This window comes from Leptonotus elevatus, chromosome 16, assembly GCF_054856555.1.
Source record: "Leptonotus elevatus isolate MCC_2025b chromosome 16, RoL_Lele_1.0, whole genome shotgun sequence".
Taxonomy (NCBI): Eukaryota; Metazoa; Chordata; class Actinopteri; order Syngnathiformes; family Syngnathidae; genus Leptonotus; species Leptonotus elevatus.
Genome location: NC_141254.1, coordinates 1,839,541 through 1,863,953, shown reverse-complemented (window position 1 = coordinate 1,863,953; position 24,413 = coordinate 1,839,541). Strand labels below are relative to the sequence as shown.

The following is a 24,413-nucleotide window of genomic DNA, read 5'->3' as shown; positions in this document are numbered from 1 at the left end:
AAAATGTTTTAAAACTATTTGAATTCCTTTGTTGTACATATTTTCAACTAAAACAAATTCATTATTTCGGTTTCATCTATTTAATGTATTGCTTTTATTCTCACGCTTGTGCGGTCGCTCGCGCCATTCTTTTTTCATAATCGCAATGCATTCACTCAACCCAGTTGAGTAAGCATCGATGTTCACTACTTTTCAAAGTGCATTGTGGGTAATTTTGAGTGCCCCACATTTTCGCTCCCTGGACATTCTGACACCACTACAAAATGGCGTGACCCCCTTGTAGGGCACTATAGCCATGGGTCGTGTACGTCATAGACACTCATGTACCGCCCCAGCAGACTACGTGTTCCGCCAAACCTTTTTACTTTTGCATCGCAGTTGAGGAGAGGAGATTGCTCATGCCAAAGTGCGATGACAACTGACCGTGTTAAATTCCCAGAAATGTTCCACGTGCTCCGGCTGACGTTTGTGTAAACTACAAGTAGAAACTTTACCCTCTCAGCGGTCTGGAGCGTATAAAAAAATGTATCCTTATCTGGGCTGTATTTATTACTGTTTCTAAGCTGTCAAACGATGAATTTTTTAAAATCAGATTTATCACATCTTACAATTTTGATTAATCATGATAAATCACTTAATTATAAAGGATTTTGATCAACACTTTTTCCCACCAAATTTGAATAGCACCTGTTATGTGTTCATTCTTTTCGCATTTAATGTTATGAGGACGTCTTCAACATTTTTTGATCAAACGCACACTCTCATCCTCATCAGTTAATAACTTGCATAACTTAAAATGAAAAAAAAAATATGACCCCAATATTTTATCATGAACAGATATTCGGAATGTCATATACTAAACACAAACATTTATTAATTGCTTTACTTTAATGCATGCAGTTATGTTTATTGCTTAAACACAACCTGTGCTATCTTTTGGTCAAAATTAATAGTGTGATTAATCTGCATTAATACATGATTAATGTGATATTTTTTGTGATTAATCAATGAGGTTAACTTTTATAGCACAAATTTTTATATTATCTTCCTATAAAGAAATCGACAACTTTATTTAGCACTTATGGTTGACAGAGTAGGGAGGGAGCATAAATGCAAAACTAACCCCATGTCGTGTAATCTCTGGGACGGAATAAATGGGCAACAACCACGCACACAGGACACTATTCCCACTTCCCTTTCAGTTTCAAAAGCAGTTTTAATAGGGTGCACAAATCATTCAGTTGTTCTAATGTAGTTTGAAGCATACAGACATTACACAAACAGTCACACTCAGCAATCAGCACTGACGAGACTACAGGCGACACGCAAACGGCTCCATTCAGAAAGTCCAAATAGTGGCGTAGTTTACAAGCCCCTTAAATAAAGCTCGACACGCGTTTCAGAAATGTTTCTTTAATTAAATGACATGTTTTCCATTATCTTTGAGTGAACTATATGTGGGACCATATTTAAACAAACTGTATTGAGACTTGTGTGCTTAAAAAGACCTGCATGCAAAAATAAAAGTAACAAACTAAGGCTGATTCTGCTAGTGTCAAAAATCTGATATGTTCTATTTGTGTGAAGGCTGGATTCACCTTACTTCAACAGGAAGTGACCCGGAAGTGGCCTAAAATCAACAGGCAGTGACCTTATTTTAACAGGAAGTGACCCAGAAGTGACCTGATTTAAACAGGAAGTAACCTGATTTCAACAGAAAGTGACCCTTACGCCATTGCTTGATTCCTCACTCTTTACTCCATTGATTATTCGATTCCTCACTCATTGCTTACTTATTGCTACTCAATTTTACAGTCCTTACTTCATTGCCTACTTAATTCTTCTCACCTTTATCCATTGCTTACTTGATTACTTGCTCCTTCCTCCATTGCTTACTTGATTTATTCCTTCCTTCTTTGTTTTCTTGTTTCTTGCTACTTTATTTTTATTTTTGTGCTATTTTCTTACTCCAACTGCTTCTAGATTTCTGGATTAATTCAAACCATTCCAACTTTAGCATGTTTTCCTCATTCCAGGTCATTGTATATCATTCAGTGTCATTCAATATCATTCCAAATAATTCTACAGGTTTTCATTCAGCCTTACAGCCTTCACCCGCAATTTCTCCAGAAATTGCATTTTCTATTTTGACATATAAGTGGTTTGAAATGTTTTGTAACACACCTACTTCATGATACTTATGATCTCAGCTTTTGGACAGGTGTGATACTGGTTTGGCCACCATGTGCATGTCTGATGTTGCCAAGGACTTATACTGTTTATGAATGGACTAACAAGACAGACAGTACTAAATAACATAAAAACGCTGCTGGGAAATCAATATTTTCAAGTTAAGTGGGCTTTGCGAGTGGCAATTTAATATGGCCGCCGGTAGCTTCACCTCTCATTATGGTGAATAAGTGGTATTGTGAGTCCATTCATATATAAGTTCGTGGATGTTGCTGACTGTAGTCCAAGGAACGCTCAAGCAGTTTGTGTGAATGCACAGCCACGTGCAAAATTAGAGGGAACATTGCTTGTGGGATACAATTCTTTTCTGAATGAAGAAGCTCATGCACACAATTAAACAGCGCCACGTTGTGGCCATTTCTGGTATATTTCACACTCACACTCAATGAAGTACTCTCTTCCTTTCCTATCTCGCAGTTATTCCATCTCCTGATTCCCATCCCCTAGTCACACCAGTGAAAGACAACAAACACTAGATGTTTTAAATCATCTTTATTGTATTATTATTAATAATATTATTATTTCATTTTATTTATTTTTTAAATGGTGGGGGACATACAGTGATGTGCAAAGGGGAGTGGCGGTGGGGTTCAATGGGCATCAAAATCTTCTGCCAATCATTAGCATAACGATTAACGAAGGGGCATCCATCTCAGACAAAAGGGCATGAATCACATCAGATTGCAAATGTAAGACATACGGACAAAATACGTGCTGGTCCGTGAATAGTGACAATCTGCATGACCTCAACACAAATCAATATCACACTCGTTTTTTACAGTACATCTTTTTAATTTTAACAAAATTTTATGAATAATTAAGAAATTACTGTATCAACAACTGAAAGATACAGCCATATTTCTATTAGTTAATTTTTTTTGTCATAATCATGAATAAAAAAAAAATCTCTGCTTGTCTTGGTGAATACAGAAAACACATAATACTGACCCCATGAATTTCAGCTCTAGGGATGAGTTGGGAGGTCGCTCAGTCAGAGCATCTTTTTTTATTTTTATTGACAAATAGATGGAAAAACATTGATGGGGTTACATTTCATTTCCAAAACGACATCTAGCATTTTAAAATGCCAAATGCCTCTCTACAAACTGGAAACACAATCAACACCTTTACAGTTGCATTAAAAACATAAATGTTGAGTGGTAAAACCTATCCTTGTGTAAATTCAATCTATTTGCCCTTTCGAGTTGAATTTCATTACACAACAAATTCTTTCAGACAAGCTTAAAGGTGACGCATAAATGGGAAATGTCACTTGCAAATAAGTGGCTCATTTCCCTCCAGACAGGTGTCGCGTGTTACTACAATTCACACCCCCCCCCCCCCCCCCCCACACACACACACACACCCCGACTGCACTCGTCTGATGTGACGAGGAACACTGCGGCCTGCCATATTCGCGTAGGTGCACTTCAGTCACCTGCTGCTAAATCTCAGCCACGTCAGTCTAATGCCGACTGACAGCATGGTAGCCAATGGAGCATCAAGTTGTCATTTGTAAATAGAGCCAATTATGCTGTTGCTCACTTTTATCTCCATCTTTGTTGCAATACTTGCTCAACAAGGAAAATTGAGTAAAGTTAGTAAAGTGGCTCAACATTCCCACATAAAATTAATAAGGTCATTAATATTTATGAAAAAGACTGGTTAGACCAGGGGTGTCAAACGTACGGCCAGTGGGCTGAATCAGGCCCACAAATGGGTTTAATCTGGCTGTTCTTGTTAAAGTAAACAATGAGTAAACAACACCCATTCATTCATCTCTCGGTAACACAAACATATATGACATGGATTAACAACATATAATGTCATTAATTGAGCCACATAATGCATTCTGGGAACAATAAACATTTACAGTATGCAAAACAGGTAGCTTTTTTGGGGGGGAGAGCTCATGTCATAATCATTATCGTTCCTTTTTTTGTGCCTGTGTGTGTGTGTGAGTTTATGCTTTTTAATTCACCTGAAACGTGTTATAAATCCAAGACCCTTCACCTTGACTGGATACTTCAAAGTCTTGCCAGTGTTATGAAGTTGTCAGGAGGCTGGAGGAAGGATCAAAGGAAGGAAAGATGAAGCAAAGTGAAATCCATCACCAACCAGGCACCACCCTCCAAAGGAAGGACACCGGAGTACCCAGAGAAAACCCACACAAGCACGGGGAGAACATGCAAACTCCACCCAGGAAGGTCGAAGCCCGGACGTGATAACCAGTCAACAAACATGCCACCCTCAAATCAAAACAAAAATAAATAAATAAATACAACTGCCGAGGTGGGCATTGTCAATATTGATTGGTTTGGTTGATGATTAATGAATGACGGGAAGCTTGAAAATGTATTTACTAAGCATATGGAAGTGGGTTTTTGTCCATCAATGTAATTAACAATAAGTACCAAATAGGGATGTAACGATAACGGCAATATCGGAACTCAATGTGTGCATGTTTTAGCAAGTCAGTGCCTCAATATATATACAGTACTATATTTATATTAGAGTTGTCAAACGATTTTTTAAATCAGATTAATCAATCTTAGAATTTTGATTAATCACGATTAATCGCTTAATTAAAAAGGCATCAACATCTTTTGCCCGTCAAATTTGAAGAGCACCTGTTATGTATAAATTTTTTCGACCTTTAATGTTATGAGGACGTCTTCAACATGTTTTGATCAACTGCACACTCTCATCCTCATCAGTTAACAACTTGCATTATTTAAAATGAAAAAAAAATGATGAATGTCTTAAAAAAAAAAGCTACTGCACACGCTCATTCTCCTCTTTTTCTAATCAGTTAACTATTTGCATAATTTAAAATGAAAAATAAATGACCCCAATATTTTGACATGAACAAATATTCTGAATGTCATATGCAAACACTTATTAAATGCTTTACTTTAATGCATGTAGTAATGTTTATTGATCAAACACAATCTGTGCTACCTTTAACGCAGGGGTGCTCAAGTTCGGTCCTCGAGAGCCCCTATCTAGCCTATTTTCCATGTTTCTCTCCACTAACACACCTGATTTCATGATCAGGATCATTATCAGGCTTCTGCAAAGCTTGCTGATTAGCTGATCATTAGATTCAGCTGTGCTGCAGGAGGGAAACATGGAAAACTGGCTGGATAGGGGCTCTCGAGGACCGAACTTGAGCACCCCTGCTTTAACGTAACCATCCGCTGTCAGCTAAAGGATCATCTGTGGTCAAAATTAATAGAATGATTAATCTACGTTAATACATGATTAATGCGATAATTTTTTGTGATTGACTAATTAGTTAAACGCTTTAACTTTGACGGCACTCATTTATATGTTTTTTATATACAATATTTATAATATTTTTATATTTTACATTGCTGTAATGTACAAAAGCACAATATTGTGTGTTTTTTAGTATGTGCTCTTTTTTTTTATTAAAAAAAAAATATATTTACAATATTGGGACCTTTTTTTATACTGCCGACCACCCAACAATATTGGGATAATTATTGTATCGTGACCTTTATATCGCGATAATATCGTATCGTGATGTTTGGATATCATTACATCCCTAGTACCAAAGAAACATTCTCATATTGTCAATGATAGACAGATGAATAATGAATGATGGAAACACTCAAAAAATGGAAACCCTGTGATGAGCATGTTTTTCGCCTGTTGTAAATTTCTCGTTATTGCTAAGTTTATACAAGCATTAGTTTAGTGGTAAATTTGTTTACTTTACATCAGGCACGTTGTTAGACCACTAAGTGGTACTTTGGTGCGCCATTTTACGTCAGGCAGGTTATTTAACAGCGAAGGGAAAAAAGAGAAAGTATTGACCCTCCCTGTGCCCAAGGCTCTGTCTGAATGTCCACCCTTATCGCCAGTGGTGTAGTCCTGGGTATACGCGGATATACAGAGTATATGCGGGTATATAGAGTATACCCACTTCTTTTTCAGTCAGCATTGACTATACCCACTTGTAAATCCTTTCTGATGCACACCGTGCAGACATGGCCTCCCCTCCTCTGCTTCTAATTCGCTGGTACCCCCTGCCTACACTTATTAGATTGTCTAACTTTTGGCATGGGGACTAATGAGCCAATCGGAGGCAGAGTAGGGCACGTCATGTTGAGGAAAACAATCCTTCAAATGCTGCCCCGAGCCAGAATGGTGACCCATAAATTTACGGTAGCTCAGGTGAACTGATTTGCCCTCATACATGGGATACTTGATCGCGACGTGGGTTTGATTCCCGGGGTGGACGATGCCGGTTACACACTAGCTACATGCTCTAGTACGTAGCTGGTACGTGATTTTTCAGTACCGGTAAATTAAAACACAAGAATACGGTCAAATAGTTTAAGATACAGCACAAAACAATACTGAAGTCTAACCAAGACAGGTTTTCACAATTTTTGTTCATTGTTCACTAAATATTGTAATTTGTTTTATAACATATGCTTTATGTTTGCCTCATGATAAATACATTTGACAGAATTTCAGGCTGTTTGTGTTACCAAACTTTTCTCAACAAGTCATGATAAATGTATTATTGTGAGCAAGTACAAATGACAGATTTTTAATTCTTACATGTCACTGTTTCAAAAAGAGGATTTTTTTCAGGACTACTTTAAAAAAAATGATGAAAGTTGAGAGTTTACTCACTTCTCCAGGGAACACTACACCACTGCTTATCGCCTATCCCCTCATTCACTATCCCGCATAGTGGACTAATATATACTGCCCTCATTCTGTGTGGCGATTTGACAGCCAGCTCACAACTTTCTCCTCGTCGCATATAATGTGACCACCGTACTTGTCATGACGCTACAGCGAGTAAATCTCTGACTATTTATTGAGAATAAAAACAATTGTAAATATTATTTTATATCCTTTGTCATACATATTTTAAACAAAAACTAATTAATTATTTTAGTAGTATCTAGTTCATGTATCGCTTTTATTCTCGCGCTTGTGCTGGCGTACATGTTTTTTTTCGTACTCGCAATGCATTGTGGTCTATATCAACCCGGTTGAGTGAGCATCGATGTTAACTACTTATCAGAGTGCATTGTGGGTAATTGTGAGTGCCCTACATTTCCTCTCCCTGGACATTCGGACAGCCCAACAAAATGGCGTGTCCCCTTAGTAGGGCACTATATAGGGAGTAGGATGGACATTCGGACACAGCCCAAATTCACAAGGCTGGGTGTAGCATCTTCGATTGAAATAAAGGTGGTCTCTCCAACTGATGGTTCACAATTTTTATTAAACCTTCCTTGAGTGAACACACCGTAAGAGCTACAATACAAATAAACAGAAACTGCCATTAATAACTCAAACGGTCTGTTTTGTGTATCCTTTTACCGTATTTAAGCCAAAACTATAAATTAATTGCCTTAAATTATTGAATTGCCTTGACAATATCTTCTTTGAGTACAATTTACATTGTATATAAACATTTGAACCTTGCCATTTGCCTTGGTAAATACCTTAAAACTAAAATAAACCATACAGAAATACAGATTCATAGTAAACAATACCAGAGGTGTGGACTCGAGTCATGTGACTTGTGACTTCACTCGGACTTGAGCCCTTTGACTTGAAAAGCCTTGCTTCTTCCACCAAAACAAAGAGATTAAAATGTATGTTAACGAGTAAGTTCCTCTCGGTGTGTGCGCGTGTGTGTGTGTGTGAGCTGGGCTGACAGCGCCGTTGTCAGTACTAGATGTGATCGGGTTGCCAGATATATGCCGTATTGGGGTCGCCTAACAACCACGTTACGCTACAGGATTGGCCGGAAATTATTAATATTTAAGATCAAGTCAAACAACAAAATGTACGGACTGAAATTGTAAAAACGTAAATAAACCTAAGAATATAAACGCAAGATATATTGAATAAATAATAAAATAGAGTGAATAAAAGATAAATACACAAATTAATTGCCTAAATTGTGACAAATATTGTCAGTTTAGAATGTTAATTGTTCCTAATGTCATTAGGACTGTTTTAGGACAGCTAACAAAAAAAAAAATTTTTTTTTTAAAAAACGATGTGAATCACACATTTCGTTAGCGCTGCAGTAGTGACGTCACCGGCAAGCGTGAAGATGCTCCAATCTATTTTATTATTTTTATTATTTATTATTTTATTATTTATTATATATCAATCTTAAAGTATCCTGCTTTTATATTTTTAGGGTTATTTAAGTTTTTACAATTTTAGCCCATACATTTTGTTATTTTAATGTTTTATCGTCAATTTTTATCATATAACTTTATTGAACAATTGTAAGCGGACAATCCAGCTAATCCTGTAGCATGACGTCATCTGTAGGTGACCCCGATACAATCTAGCAGCCCGATCTGGTACCGACACCGTCATTTAGACATGTCAGGGATGCCGCAAAGGCGCAAATACCCTGCCTACGCTAAAGCAAACTTCAAAATAAAGCTGACCAAATAATACATTGACACCAATGCAATAGCCTTGGTGGATTTTACTTTGAAGTCTGCTTGCATGGTGGCGAGAACGCCAGCTTGACTACTTAACTTTGACATTTTGGGTTGCATTATACTTATAAAAAGCAATAGTAACATAAACCATTTCAAGAGTAAATAGTTGTGACAAAATGTAATTTAGTTTGGCCGAAGCCTTGTTAAAATAACGCCCCCATAAAATTTATTGTGGGTCCTAAAATAGCGGCTGTAATTTAGCAATGACGGAAGCCCGGTTAAAATAACATTTGACGATTGCTGAATGATGGACGCTCAAAATTTCTTGACGCGCCCACCTATGTGAAACTGCAAGGGGTGAAAACAAGCAGGTACAATCTAATGTAGGCATTAATATGTAAAACAGCATTGTCTTCAGGTATGAATCTCTTCACGGAGCTAAATATAACTAAATAATACCTTTGGAATCTGGATGTATTAATATGAATGCCTATGGCTTTATTAAAGGATACACATTGCCGTGAAAAAGTATTCAAAACATTTGAACCTTCTCCACATTTTGCAACCTTACAATTATAAACTTGAATGTATTTTATTGAGATTTTGTGATGGCCCAACACAAAGTAGCACATACCAAGACATGAATGTCTGCCTAAACTGACATCAGGTCAGAGAAGAAGCCAAGAGGCCCATGTTCACTTTATTCACCTAAAATTTTAAAAACTATGTATCATTTCCTTTCCACTTCAAATTATGAGCTACTTTGTTGGTCAATCACATGAAATCTCAATTAAAACTAAAAAACTGTTAAGTCATATATGTGATCTAACCATACCTTTATGATTATAGGCAATCAGGCTAAAAAAACAGCAAAGCTTACCACTTGCACTGAAAAAAACCTTATACTCACAAAAAAAAACCTTATACTCACAAAAAAAAACTTCCACACAATTCAAAAAATATTTTCTACACATCAAACCAAGTTCTCATATTGACCAAAACCCCCTCTTACTTTAAAAGTTTTTTTACAACACAATTGCTATCGTGGCTTTTCCCCCTCTTTTTTCTTTTCTCAAGTACCACTAGATGGGGCTGGAGCTCCTTTTGGTGACGAAACTACGCCACAGCTGTTCCCATCCCATCAAACGCAGTTTGGGGAAAGACCAGACATTGGCACGTGCTTTTTGACTTACTGAAATTAATATTGTCATTGGAGTAATCACAATTTTTGATTCTCAGAAATTAACATTATTTTGAGTTTACTGAAGTGAGTCACTGATCAAGATGTAGTATACAGCAGCAGGTCTGAGGGGGCTTCAACATTGCATCTCTGCTTTTTTCAGATGATGTGGTGCTGCTGGCTTCTTCAAGCCGTGATCTCCAACTCTCACTGGAGCGGTTCGCGGCCGAGTGTGAAGCGGTTGGGATGAACATCAGCACCTCCAAATCCGAGACCATGGTCCTCAGTCAGAAAAGGGTGGAGTACCCTCTCCGGGTCGGGGATGAGATCCTGCTCCAAGTGGAGGAGTTCAAGTATCTTGGGGTCTTGTTCACGAGTGAGGGTAGGTTGGAGCGGGAGATCGACAGGCAGATCGGTGCAGCGTCTGCAGTGATGCGGCTGGCCTGGGAACGCCTTGGGATCCCGTTGGAGGAGCTGGCTGAAGCGGCTGGGGAGAGGGAAGTCTGGGCTTCCCTGCTAAAGCTGCTGCCATCGCGACCCAACCCCGGATAAGCTGTAGATAATGGATGGATATATATATATATATATATATATATATATATATATATATATATATAACTAAACCTTGTACCTTTCAGGGGATTCCAAAAATGGCATGTTTGTACATCCATTAACATTGCATCATCAAAGAGAGCATGCCATTTTCAACACATTAGTTTAGTCAATACTTCGTATATATATATATATATATATATATATATATATATATATATATATTGTCATGTCATTGACCACACCAATAAACACGTTGGATAATCACATCCACCAAGTGTGGAAGCACACATGTGCTTACAGTTTTTGCCCATTGCTTGAACACGTTTTGCAAAATTTGGCTCACGGTGTCAAAACTCTGCACCACAATCAAATGAGACACAATACAAGGAAATAAACTATTCAGATCTATGTCAAATTGAAACTGCTATCAAAATCTAGCAATCATTTGTCAAAATGTCATTCAGATGACAAAATGATACCCACTTGCATCATATGAATACTCTCTCAGAGCAGCAGCACCGCACTAGTCTTCTTTATATAAAAGAGCAGTCTTTTGTTTTCACTTAAAAAAAAATAATAACTCTTTGACCGCCATAAACGTTATAAAACCTTTAGTATAAACCTACGGAAGGGCGCCGAGGACGTTAAAAGACGTTCACTATGTTTTTTTGGGGTTTTTTTGGAAACGGGTGGATGAAAGCCTTGGGCAGCTGTGCTGAAAGTATCAGGCAGATCTAGTTAGTATAATGACTCGTTTTGGCCCCTAGATGGCAGCGATGACTCTTTGCACAAGGTTGAATGGGCCGCCCACCGTGGGCGTCAGTAGAAGACGTGAGGCGGAGCTAGAGTCTTGAGGAGACAATGGCTGATGATGCAACAATGGCTGATCAAGCAACCGGTTGCAAGCAGCTCACGCTTGAGCATTTTTTTCAAAGACGGAAAGCATCGATCAATACTAAAAAGCGCATTGATGTCGACGATGATGATGACTCCGAGCTTGACGCCAAAGTTGGAAGCCTTGACGCGACCGTTATGATCACGTAGTAAGCCTCACCGGCTAGCGCGGCTAGCGCTGCTAACGCCGGAAAACGCGCAGCACAAGAAGTGTAAAATTCACTAGAGTGCATGAAATAATATCGTTTCACTAAAAGCTTGATTAAGTGTAAAGAGTAAATTCTTATGTATGAGTATACAGACTCCCCTTTGTCTACTGTTATAAAGTTCAATCTTTCATTTGGTAGCATGTGTGTTTCCATAGTCCAAACAGAACATTTTCTGTGGACCTTGAAAGATCAGTCAAAATGCTTAAATCGGCTGGCACTGACTGCATCCTTTTTCTGAAAACGTCTGGCAGTCAAAGAGTTAATAAGAAGAATTCACTTCCACAGAAGGCACTTTTTTACAACAACCAAAAGCTGAAATACTCAATACAAAAATCATTACTGTACTCTACAGTAGTGTCTTTTCCAGTGTAGTCAGATCAGTTAAACCAAAATTAAAACTAACTGCACTACGTGTGCAAGTGGGCTTATGGACCCCGTCGTCTGTTGGGGTCTGGCCACAGCATCTTATCAACATCACAAACAATGTCTTCTCTAGCTAAACATCGGGGGAAATATGAACTTGAGTGCCAAATCCATCCCTGGATTGACCTTACCTCAATGTCTCCACAGGCCTGTTCCATTGCCTGCAAAAAAGGCATACGGGCATCTGGTTGGTGGACATCTCCAAGAAGGAAAAAAAAAACACTATAGGATTTAGAAATGGTAAGTAAGGGTGCAAGTACACAACCTCAAATTGATCATGGTTGGTAAACCAGTTCTGGACCAGAGCAGCCCGATGGAAACTAACATCATCCCAAACAACAACAAACCTAGGCTGCTCTGGTCTATCCTGTCCCACTGCATCATGAAGTGCATCTAGAAATGGGATAATGCATTAAAGAGTCCCAGTTTGGTATGATGGTGCAGTAGCCCTTGAAGAATTATGGCGGCACACAATGTTATATTTCCCCCACGCGGCCCCAGGACATTCACAATTGCCCTTTGACTTATTATATTTCAGCCCTGTTTTTGCTGAGGTTGAATCTGGCCTCGTCAATGTAAATACATTCATGAGGCTGGGCACCTCCATCCATGTCCAATATTCTCTGTAACAAAAAATCATGTTGTTATTGGCTTTACTCCAAGCACACAACACATAGAGAACCGCTCCATCCCACCACAAAGGGACCCCTGTAGCTTATTTAATGTATGTATGTGGTCCATGCTTACAAAGTTCTCAAAATGGCTTAACTAAGTCCTTTTTGTAGCGGGCTGATTGGTGTTCACTTTTGTAAGTAAGTATCTTCAATTAAACAATGTGTGTTATATTCTGAATAGATGTGTTTTCCCAATGGTGCCTTGAAATTTCATTTTTGAACTAAGTGTCTTATGTATGAAATAGTGTATAGTGTGCAGGAGCAAGTATGTTGTAAAAAGGAGCAAGTGTGTTCCAGAATTGCAACTAAAGTGTAAAGCAGCACTTTTGTTTAAGGTATGGTCACAAGAACTTCAAAATATGTTACTTTGGTTTAAGCATGTGTCTACAGTGTTCAAGTAATGGGCAAAAACTGTTACTAAAAATTCATCGTGCAGTCATTTTTATTTGTCTACAGATTTGTATTTGTCTAACAGTAGTAAGAAAAACAATTTTTGTTCTGATTCTTATTTTGAGTGTTATTGGTGTTATTATTTATATGTTATTGGAGCTGAGTATGGTAAGAAATACATATTTTCATTCTGCAATTTTGTGTAATTTGTAGTCCTTTTGCAACAGGTTCGCAGGCAAATGGAACGGTTAGCAACAAAATGTAATTTAAACGCAAACTGTAAGAACTAACACTTTTCTATGTGATGAAGTTGCAAATGTAAAAGGGCAGTAGTCCCTTGTAGATAAAGATGTACCAGTGAACCAACCTCGGTAGCCAATGGAGGCCATCCCACTTAAGAGTACAGTTCACAATGATGGGTCAAGGCCCTACATTTACTAATAAACCTCAGAAACACGGAACACCAAATCAATCTTTGTCAGACATTGAGCTGACGTATTCATATAAATCAAGTCTCCATAATCTAAGACGGATGCAAAAAAAAGTTGCTGTGACAAGTAATTTTTAACCTTACAAGAAAAATTAAATTTATTTCTAAAGAAAAAAAAACTGTTTGTGGGTTTGTCAATATATTTTGTCATCTAAATACCCCTTACATAAAAATACCTGTGAGAAAAGTTTAGCACATGCGAGTCCCTAAAATATATATATATATTTATTTTTTTTACAAATGTGTTTTATATTGGTCACAATAGTGTTTAACTGACTGCAAAAGTGTCTTATCATTTCAGACTGTGTTCATGGTGATGACAACAAAACAGCATTTTTGTACATATGTGTATGTTGTGACTGAAGTGTGTATGTTGTGAATGAAGTGGGTATGTTGTGAATTAAGTATGTCATTTTTCAAACAGGGTAGGAGTTCTACAAATTTTGTGTGGTGTTTGGATAATTGTGGCAATATTTTGAAAAAAGGAGCCCTGTTTTCAAAATTGTGGGTAAACAGTTGAAAAAAACTGTAAAATAAAAAGATTTAAAGAAAAGTATTTTTCTTACATACATAATCATCATTAAGCACAGTTTACATGTTTAAAAGAGAGTAGGAAGAAGTAAAAAACAAAAAAAAACAAAAAAACTTAGCGAGTCCTACCCCTTAACAAAAGAAAAAACAATCACAAACTTACACATAAACAGTTGCATTTATACATGCATAGATATGCCAACAGTAGTGTACATTTAGTTGATAAGCAAACATTTTTACTGATATATAAATCAGCAAAAAGGCTTACACATACAATTTTAATTGATTTAATTATTGTTGTTGTACTTTGTTTTTATACATCCTTTTAAACAACCAGTTATTCACACCTTTTCAGGTTAATTCCAAAATTATTCCACAAATTTACACCTATAATTGTAACATACCCTTGCTTAATATTTGTTCTTGTTTTGAATTTTTTTTATAGACACTTATAGCCCTCAAATCATACTCACTGTCTCAGATTTCAAACAGTTTCTGAATATTGTGCAAAGTAGGTTGCCTTGTACATTATTTGAGCAATTTAAACTCAACTAGATCATAACATTTCATTGTGTTTAATTTGATAAATAGTGAATTTGTTGGTTCTGTATATTTTGATCGGTTAATAATTCTTATTGATCTTTTTTTGTAACTTGAAAAGAGTATTTGTTTTGTAAGTATTTCCCCATATTTCCACACAATAGGTTAGATATGGTAATAATAAAAAGCAATATATATGTATATAATGACTTATTCAAAACATCCTTTGTTTTGTAAAGGATCCCTAAAATTTTGGACACTTTCCTTTTAAAATTATAGGGATCCTTTACAAAACAAAGGACCAAGGGAGTCCTGGCCGAGAGGCGGCACAAGTTACAGTTGCAACAAAATTTAAACACAATTTAAAATGACATAAAAACTATACAAAACAGGTATGAGTTAAAGAGTTCATCTGAATCTCAATTTTGATTTAAAGTCATTCAAGGAGATACATTCTGTTCATTTGTAGTCCTTTCGCAACAGGTTCCATGTAGAATAGGGTGTTTTGCAAATGTGTTTTGTATTGGTCACAGTAGTGTGTGACTCCAATAGTGTCTGATCATTTGAGACTGTGTTTGAGAGATGACAACAAAACTACATTTTCATAAATCTGTATGTTTTGACAGAAGTGTAATTTAGCAAACAATGTAGGAGTTTGCAAACAATGTATGAGTTCTACAAATTAGTGTGGTGTTTGGATAATTGTGAGAATATTTTTTTGGGGGGGGGGGGCTTTAACATAAAATGTAGTTTCAGTTATTTTTTCCCTTTTTTTTTTTAAAGCATTTTCTTTTTTTTTATTAATTTTTTTTCAATTTTAGTTTTAGTTACATACAATATACAGTATTCTTGCTATAAAAAAAAGGAAGAAGAAAATGGGGCTTACACAGCAAACTCAGCAGTGTTAATTCAACACCTACAGAGGTAACTTTAACACTACAAAAGTGTTTATATTGGTCCACACTAAATTTAGTTCAAACAAAACTTTTGAAAAATAACACTTTTGTAAATTAAGACCTACTCTGGACATGATTTAAAATTACACTTCAGGAGTTAAAATAATTTCCCAAAAATATATTCCTGACATTTTTAACACCATTTTTTTGTGGTGTAGTTCCCATTTAAGACAGATCTCCTTTGTGCAAAAATGCAAAAGAGAATGAACTATGTCAGTACACTAATCCAATGAATTTGTGCATGTAGTAAATTAATGAGTCAATTGTGAAAGAAGACTAAAATGGCGCGTAACACTGGCGAGCAGATGGCTGGTCCTTGACCTAATGTCCTGTGTATTATCCAAATAAATTAAATCCATTATGCATGCAAAAATTATTATGAAAATTGTTGACATTTGAATGAGCTCATGGACAGGAGGAGCTGATTTTGCCACAAAAACTTGTAATGTTATTACGTGCAGAGAAATGACTCTCAGGCTAGTTATTATTATTATTATTAAGAACAAAATATTTCCTCTGTGTAAAAATACTGTTTGTTTTGCTTAAAGGGGTGGGGGGTGTCATTTTATTTTTGAATAAAGAAGGTTTCTTTAAATGCGCATAGGAAACTGGTGGGGTTCCAAGAACCACTGTTATAAACTCTTATACCGGGTATTTTATAATTGAATTAATGGAATTTGGGATTGTCAAATATAAAAATTCACATTAACTCTCAATTTAGCATGGGTAAGAATAGCATTCCTTTAAATGTTGTGGCATGTGGCATATTCCTAACGATTTGATGCATGATGCAGTATATTTTTTAAGCTTAAAGCTCGGGCACAAAAAGATGATTTGGAATGTTCCGGACTTCACAAAAGCTATACAATGTTGAACAATAGCTTTAAGAACAATTAGTCATGGCTAGGCAGAAAGTATGTAATCCAGTTATAGTGGCTGTCACAACACGTTCCTCCAATACAGATAATGAATCTGATTGAAGGAATGATATGGTGATGTCACTGAATTTGTGCAGTTTGTTATCAGCTGTGTGTAGGGCTGCTCAATTATGGAAACAATTATAATTATTTTGGCAATAATTGAAATCACGATTAGTCAAACAATTATTTATTTTTGAGCACAAAACAAGAAAATGTTTAATTATTTAAAAATATTAAGACCAACTAAAAAAATAGAAACACTATAATTATGTAAGTTCATTTTGGACCAAACAGAATTTATAATAATATGTATTTATTAGGGATGTCAAAATTAGTGCGTTCATTTTGAGTTAATTTAAAGTTTCTTTAACGCCACTAATTTTTTTAACGCACGCTTAATGACCACCCCTTACTTGGAAAGCCTGTACTGGGGGAATTCCAATTGACGTCAAAAGTTAGCATTAATAAATTTAATAATAATGCATATATTTGTGGAGACTAGGGTCAAGTTGTATTTTACAGTTTTAAAAATGTGCAGAATTTCACAAGTTACTTCACATTAAAGATTAGATAGCTCTTAATATGAAAAGAAAAGTTGTCACCAACATCTTACAAATGCAATTAGGCCATCTAGTGGCAGAAAAATGACCTCAATACAAATCAATATCACACCTGTTTTTTTTAACGTACAGTACATTTTTTATACTAATTTTTTTATTATTATTATGAAATATTTATTTATTTATGTATGCAAAAACTTGAAGTTGGAGTGCATCTTGTGCACTGTGCAGTAAGACGATCATCTATTTTTTTGGTACAAAACAAGAAAATGTTAACACACTTAAAAATAATAAGACCAATTAAAAAATAGAAACACTATAATTATTATTATAAGTTCCTTTTGACAAAACAGAATTTATAATAACATATATTTATAATAATATATATTTATTTATTTATGTTGGCAAAAACTTGAAGTTGGAGTGCAGCATGTGCACTGTGCAGTAGAATGATCATTTATTTTTTGGGTACAAAACAAGAAAATGCTCCAAAAAATATATATATATTAAGACAAATACAATTATTTGAAACATTATAATCATGCAAGTTCCATTTGGATGAAATATAATTTATTACATTAGTTTTAAAACATTTAAAAGGTGCAAATGTTTACATTTAAACAACTCAAAAATGTGTATTAATAATCTTTTTTTTCTTCTTTTTTTTACTATTATGCTGATTTTGTAATTGTGGAGTGTAATAATTGAAATCCAATTAAACCCCCCAAAAAAAACAACAACAAACAAACAAAAAATTGAAAGTGTAATTGAATTCCGATTAATTGCAAAGCCTTTGCTGTGTTTAAGGTGTCACGACTGTTTTGTAAAGTGGAGACGGCCAATTATATTGCTTCTCGGAATCCTATCAGTTGTATGCTGTATGCTGATATGACTCACAGATTGAGTTCTTGTGTCGTGCTCCCGCATCATGGGGTTAATGGCTCTGCGTACTGGTGAGGCGAGGAAAGAGAGTCACAGCTTTTCTCAAGCATTCTGTGACTGAACATTTGAATGCAGCGTTTGTTGTTGGAGGTTGGGGAGGTGCCTGCTACTTTCCCAGCAGCCCATGGGCCGCTGACAGGGAGATGGATGATATCTGCAGCCTGGCTGCATTGCCTCCCTCATTGCGAGCATGCACACAAACACACACGCGCGCACGCACGCACGCACACAAAAAATATGAGTTCTTGACTTCTACAGCTCATGCTGCCTTTGGCAACAAAGCTAATATCCTACATATCAAGGGGAATGAAATCCTCACCAGTAAAAACAATGAGATTGTTTTGAGAGGAAATTGGAGGATTCCTGCTTTGTTTGTTTGTCGTAGAATCAAATGCCACATTACACGTGTACACAAAGAAACAGAGAAAACATTCTGGTTTGTGATCTGTTTATTTACAGTACAAATCACATACTACAAAGCTCTGCAAGAAGAAATACATTTGAATATTTTGGAAAATACATATAGTACCTGTACTTCCTACCTGGCCCAGTACATAATGCCAAAAAATATATACTGTATATTCTTACATATTCTTTTACTAACCTTATCGGGCTATTTAACATGGACTGGCCATAACATTAGAACCACTTTCATAATCTATTGAAATAAAAACAATTTTTTTATTAAAAAAAACATTTCTTTATACTCACTGTGTCAAACTGGAAGGTGTGTCTAATTTTTGTGTTAGCTATTTAGTAGAGTGCCAGGACCGATATCTTGTATCGGTGCTAATACCAGCTTGTGGCTATTTTATGATTAGAAACTAGAAATCTGAAAGCTTTGCTTGTACTTCTTTAAATTTGTGATAGACCAATATGTTTTTTCAGGGCCGAGACCAGAACTGATTATTGACAGTCAAGGAGGGAATATATATATGTATGCTGACTGGTTAGCACGTCCGCCTCCCATTGCAGAGGATGTGCTAACATGTTTGCATGTTCTGTGGGTTTTCTCCGGGTACTCCAGTTTCCTCCCACATTTTTTTTTTTCCTCCCACATTCCAAAGACAAGCATGGCAGGTTAATTGAACACTCCAAATTGTCCATAGGTGTGATTGTGAGTGTAAATGGTTGTTCGTTTCTGTGTGTCCTGCGATTGGCTGCAACCAGTTCAGGGTGTACCCCGCCTACTGCCCGAAGGGATAGGCTCAAGCGCACCCCCCGTGATATATATAGGTATCTATGACTACTCAAAAGTTGAGTATTGGTATCGGTCAGAAAAAAAAGTGTATCAAACATCCCTACTATTTAGCATGAATGTATACATATATATATATATATATATATATATATATATATATATATACAAAAAATATTTTGAAATGCCTTTTAGTATATGTTAATTGAGCAACCTTTCAGATTTGCTAAAAAAATGCTCAGTATGGTTTTATACAGTAAATACAATTTTCCAAAGTTTCTAAATAATTGATATGTCAAACTTGCATTTAAATTTATTTAAATTTCAAACAAAAACAAAAGATGCACACAGTGCCCAAGTTCAGCAGCATCTCCAATAAAGTTAATAGAAAATTTACTGTAGGGGCAACTACTGTATTGTTCAGTAAAGTTAATAAAGTTTTAAATTGATCTCTTATCGGTCATCAGATTTTTTTTAAAAGGCCGATGCCGATATTCGTCAACATGCTGAATATCAACGCCGATAACCTGTCTATCGCTAGTTTAAATTAAGTAGCTCCAATAGAGCAAAGTCTAAATAAGTTAAAATTGGGGAAAAGGCAAGTATGTTATTTTGATGCAGAAATTCAACAGTCATCAGTAGTGAAATATAAAATAACATAGTAAAAGTATTACAGCTCACAATTAACCAGTATGGAATGTGACATTGTAGCAATAGCAACTTAACAAGGTTTGTTTGAATCACTTTTTTTCCCCCAGTGTGCAGCTTTCAGTTAATGTTGAAAAACTAAATAGAGTATTTATAATAGGAATAGACCGATTATCGGAACTTTTCATTTATGGATTTATTTAAATTTCCAGAGGCGTTGTTGTTTCGGGAGGCCCCGGAGATGACCCAGGACATGCTGGTTAGACTATATCTCTCGGCTGGTCTAGGAACGCCTTGGGATCCCTTTGAAGGAGCTTTGTTGAAGTGGCTGGTGAGAGGGAAGTCTGGGCTTCCCTGCTAAAGCTGCTGCCCCCGTGACCCGACCCCGGAAAAGCCGTAGATGATGGACGGATGGATTACATTTCCACTTAGTCAGGTTATAGTCAGGTTTCCATCCAATTGTTTAAAAATTTTAAGCGAATTTACTGAAAATGCGCAAAACAGACATGCAACTAATGCCCGTTTCCATCTGTTCTTCTTTTGCGGATATTGAGAGAGGACTCCGCCGCTGTAGATGGCGGTATACGCCATAGAGATGGGATCCACCAATAATTTAAAAGAAAAAGAAGACCAGGAAGCGACTGTGCCGTGCGATGACGCCGTATGAGTTTTCTTTTATAATTATTGATAAACTGTAGCGTTTCTTTGCTGTTTTCCATCTAAAATAGCATTCATATTCGCTTCTTTATTTAATTCCAAAAATATTTCTGTTTTGTCGTCCCCCCCAAACATACCTTTCTTTTATCGTCCGACATTGCTTTGAGACTACAAACGTACATGACGTAATATCCGGTCAAAATGTGCGAAGTGTATCCGGTCTTGTCAGCGTTTATTTTTGTAAAACCTGTTTCCATAGCCAAAATTCGCATTTTCCTTTTTTCGTTACACTTCAAAATCCACCCCCTCCAAGCGTGAAAACTTTTTTTGCGAATTTTGGGCCCTTTTTTCGAATTTCGAGCGTTTACATTCAGTTTTATTTTTGCATTTCTTGAAAATTTTTATAAAAATGGGTGGATGGAAACCAACTAATGATGCTGACACTTGACAAAGCATAAATAAATAAAATAAAGATATTATGTTGAAATTTGCAATAGAAAACTTTAGGAAACTATTTACTTGCCTAGTTTTTAATTTAGCTTAACACATGCTGATGACCCTGGAAGCTCTGCAATTTTTTAAATATTTTTTAAACAAAACTGTCAATTTTTAAAATTAAAATTAAAAGAAAAAGTACATTTGTACAATTTTGACGCTAATATTTTCTCTTTTACTACAAATGAACATCGGCTTGAAGTAGCGGTTATTGGCCTCCTTGACTACTAATAATTGGTATCGGCCTTGAAAAAAACATATCGGTCTATCACTACTTTATAAGGCAATATGTTTTTGTACTGGTATCATCAGACAGGTCCAGTGTATGCACCTATCTATCACCTCCATCACTCTCTGTCATTGTCCTTACCTGCTACCCCGCTCTTCGTTGCACTATTGATGTTTCTGCAGTTAGGCCCCCATCCAGCGGTTTTATCACCTTAGCAACAGCCCCTGTATACTGATGTGGAGTTGGGGGAGGTTGTGGCACAGATGGTGGTGGACTGTTTTCTCCACTTCACTTCAAACCTGCCCACTTTCTCTTGCATCTTCCTCCTCATTCTGGGAAAATGGAAAGAAAGAAAGGCTGTCACCCGCACCACATAGCGGAGAGGATGATGGCGCTGTAGGAGGGAGGGTGGGAACATCTATCACTGTTTTAAGTGACTGCTGTGGGACAGAGTGGGGCAGAAGGTCGTCTGGTCTGGAGGGCACCTGAGCAGCTTGCAAATGACTCGGGTGCAATTATCTCATGCAGACTTAACAGCAGTCTGACTTTTAGTCACTTATCTGCAGCCAAATACATCAAAAATCAAGAGAATCTAAACCACGGAGAGTCGTGCCTTACCTCTGACCACAAAGAAGGACAAGCACCTCCTCTCCTAGATGAAAAGCAATTAAAACAATTATTATACAAATATGTAGAAAAGTATCAAATATAGAATGTATTGCTTCTATTTTTACAACAAAAATGTCCCTAACCAAATAGCAGACATACTGTCAAATCCTGTGAATACTGTATGTAATACACATCCATGTATAATATGAACCCCACCCCCAAGCTCTTTTCCCATGAAAAATCTTGTTTGTAACTGCTTTTAAATGTACATGTAATACCAGTATGTGGAGCATATTGGGTTACATCGTGCATATAAATCAGTGGTTCTATCAGTTTTTTGTTTGAGTTTTTTTACAACCCAAAGTACTGCCTAGGTACTGATGAATGTCTAAACAATGTGAAAACTTTTCTATTCTTATTCCATCCCTTCGATTTGGGATCTTTTTTTCTTAACAAGGGACAAGGGAATGGGGTTCAAGTTCCAGTCAGGGGCAAACATAAGTTGAATGTTCCCCTGCCTACTGGACACACTTGAGAACACAGTAAGAATTTTATGGTCATGACCTATTCCAGCTGGGCCACAAAGTAGACATTGTTTGTTCATGCTTGTGTATGTTTCCAGCATTAAATTATGTTATATATAGTACTAACGAGAAGATTTAAATGTCAACATGGACATTGACTAGGAATGAATAACATGAAGGCTGTCTGGTGGCTAAGAGGTTAAAATATTGTTCCCATAGCAACAACACCTAGCCAGCTATAGGTCACATTCGAGGCTCAGTCACAGGATAGCCAACCTAGAAGATAGAGGACAATTATCCCGGCCTGTTACAGTTCAATAAGTCCAACTAACCGCAAGCCAGATACCGTGTTTCCCTGGCAACGCCTCTCAGGTAAATCACATATCGGGGCGGTGAGAGAAGGGGAGCTAAATGAGACAAGGAGAGGCTTCAGTGCCTGCAGGACCAAGGGGGAATGTGCCCTCAACAAACCTGCCTTGAGAAAATCCAGGTATGGAGGACCAAAACTGCCAAAATTAAAAATAAATAAATGAATAAATTAATGAATAAAAGTGAAAATAAAAAACGGATTACAAAAAATATAATTCAAAAATTAAAGACAAAAAAAATGAATATAAATGGAATATATATATATATATATATATATATATATATATATATATATATATACATCTCTAAATAAATAAATACAAGTAACCACAGAGAACCGCATTTGAATTTAATTGAATTTCAACCTGACAGCATCTGCAGCATGAAATAAATAAATGTGAGAGCAGAGCGCTTTTATTTATTGATTGATATTTAATTCTATTTATATATTTATTTTTGTATATATTTCACAATACATTTTTATATTTATTTTTTTGAAACGTTATTTTTTTTTTTGCTTGTATTTATTTATTTAGGATATATATATATATATATATATATATATATATATATATATATATATATATATATATATATATATATATATATATATATATATATATATATATATATATATATACGGCGGCACAGTGACTGACTGGTTAGCACGTCCGCCTCCCAGTGCAGAGGACGTGAGATCGAGTCCGGGCTTCGGCCTTCCTGGGTGGAGTTTGCATGTTCTCCCCGTGGGTTTCCTTCGGGTACTCCGGTTTCCTCCCCCTTTCCAAAGACATGCATGGCAGGTTAATTGAACACTCCAAATTGTCCATAGGTGTGATTGTGAGTGTGGATGGTTGTTCGTCTCTGTGTGCCCTGCGATTGGCTGGCAACCAATTCGGGGTGTACCTCGCCTACTGCCCGAAGCCAGCTGGCTAGGCTCCAGCGCCCCCCGCGACCCTTATGAGGAAAAGCGGTTAAGAAGATGGATGGATATATATATATGGCTGAGTTTAAAATATCGATATATCAATATAGACTCAATATTGCTTTTCATAACCCAATATCGATTCCTAAAACCATGTATCAATATGGCTTTTTCAAATGAATGTGCCCAAGGCAAGCACACTGCTGATTGTTATATAACTTTAAAAATAGGCTGCGTTTTAATGCAAGCGGATTGCATCGCGGGTCTCCCTCTCGAAAAATACACACATGCAAACACACACTGTTTAGACAGATGCACTATGGAAAAGTTTTTCCTTTTTCGGTAGTTTTAAATAGCTTACCTTAACTAAAACTCTGCATAAGTCATACTACATACAATATAACTTACACAAGACTATGGACTACTTATTCTACTTCCATTTGATGGTTGTCAAATATTTTTGGTTTATTAGCTCCCCCTATGGCTATGAAGAAAGCTACTGGCGGTAATGTATGACTTCTTCTTTCTTACCGCGGTTGGCAGGTGCTTTTGGTGCATTACCGCCACATTTTTCAACGGAGGGCAAGCATGTGGCAGTAATTAAATTGTACATTAAATGAAAGAAAAAGTGAAAGACTGAACACAAATACCCCCCAAAAGAAGTAAGGTAAGAAATTGGACATAAAAACATAAAATGTAGATGCATAATTATGCACTATGACTGTGTCTCTTATGTCAATTTGTTTTTATTTATTTATTTATTAACCACTGAAAGCTTAGC

General features: G+C 36.4%; 1 protein-coding gene across 4 annotated transcripts in view; it reads right to left on the bottom strand.

The window, feature by feature from the left end:
* Positions 1-3,622: 3,622 nt before the first annotated feature.
* Positions 3,623-24,413, bottom strand: part of LOC147160359 (uncharacterized) — a 55,732-nt gene continuing 34,941 nt past the window's right edge. The window contains exons 3-6 of one of the 4 annotated variants that reach the window (XM_086057620.1): positions 21,824-21,857; positions 21,347-21,537; positions 12,107-12,136; positions 3,623-4,313 (exon numbers count right to left, since the gene is read on the bottom strand). In XM_086057620.1, the coding sequence (XP_085913746.1) occupies positions 21,417-21,537; positions 21,824-21,857 (155 nt within the window). In that variant the 3' untranslated portion in view covers positions 3,623-4,313; positions 12,107-12,136; positions 21,347-21,416. Of the gene's footprint in view, positions 4,314-7,505; positions 10,448-12,106; positions 12,137-21,346; positions 21,538-21,823; positions 21,858-24,413 lie in introns of those variants that run through there. The other 3 variants (XR_015090374.1, XR_015090375.1, XR_015090376.1) reach the window with 3 other exon arrangements.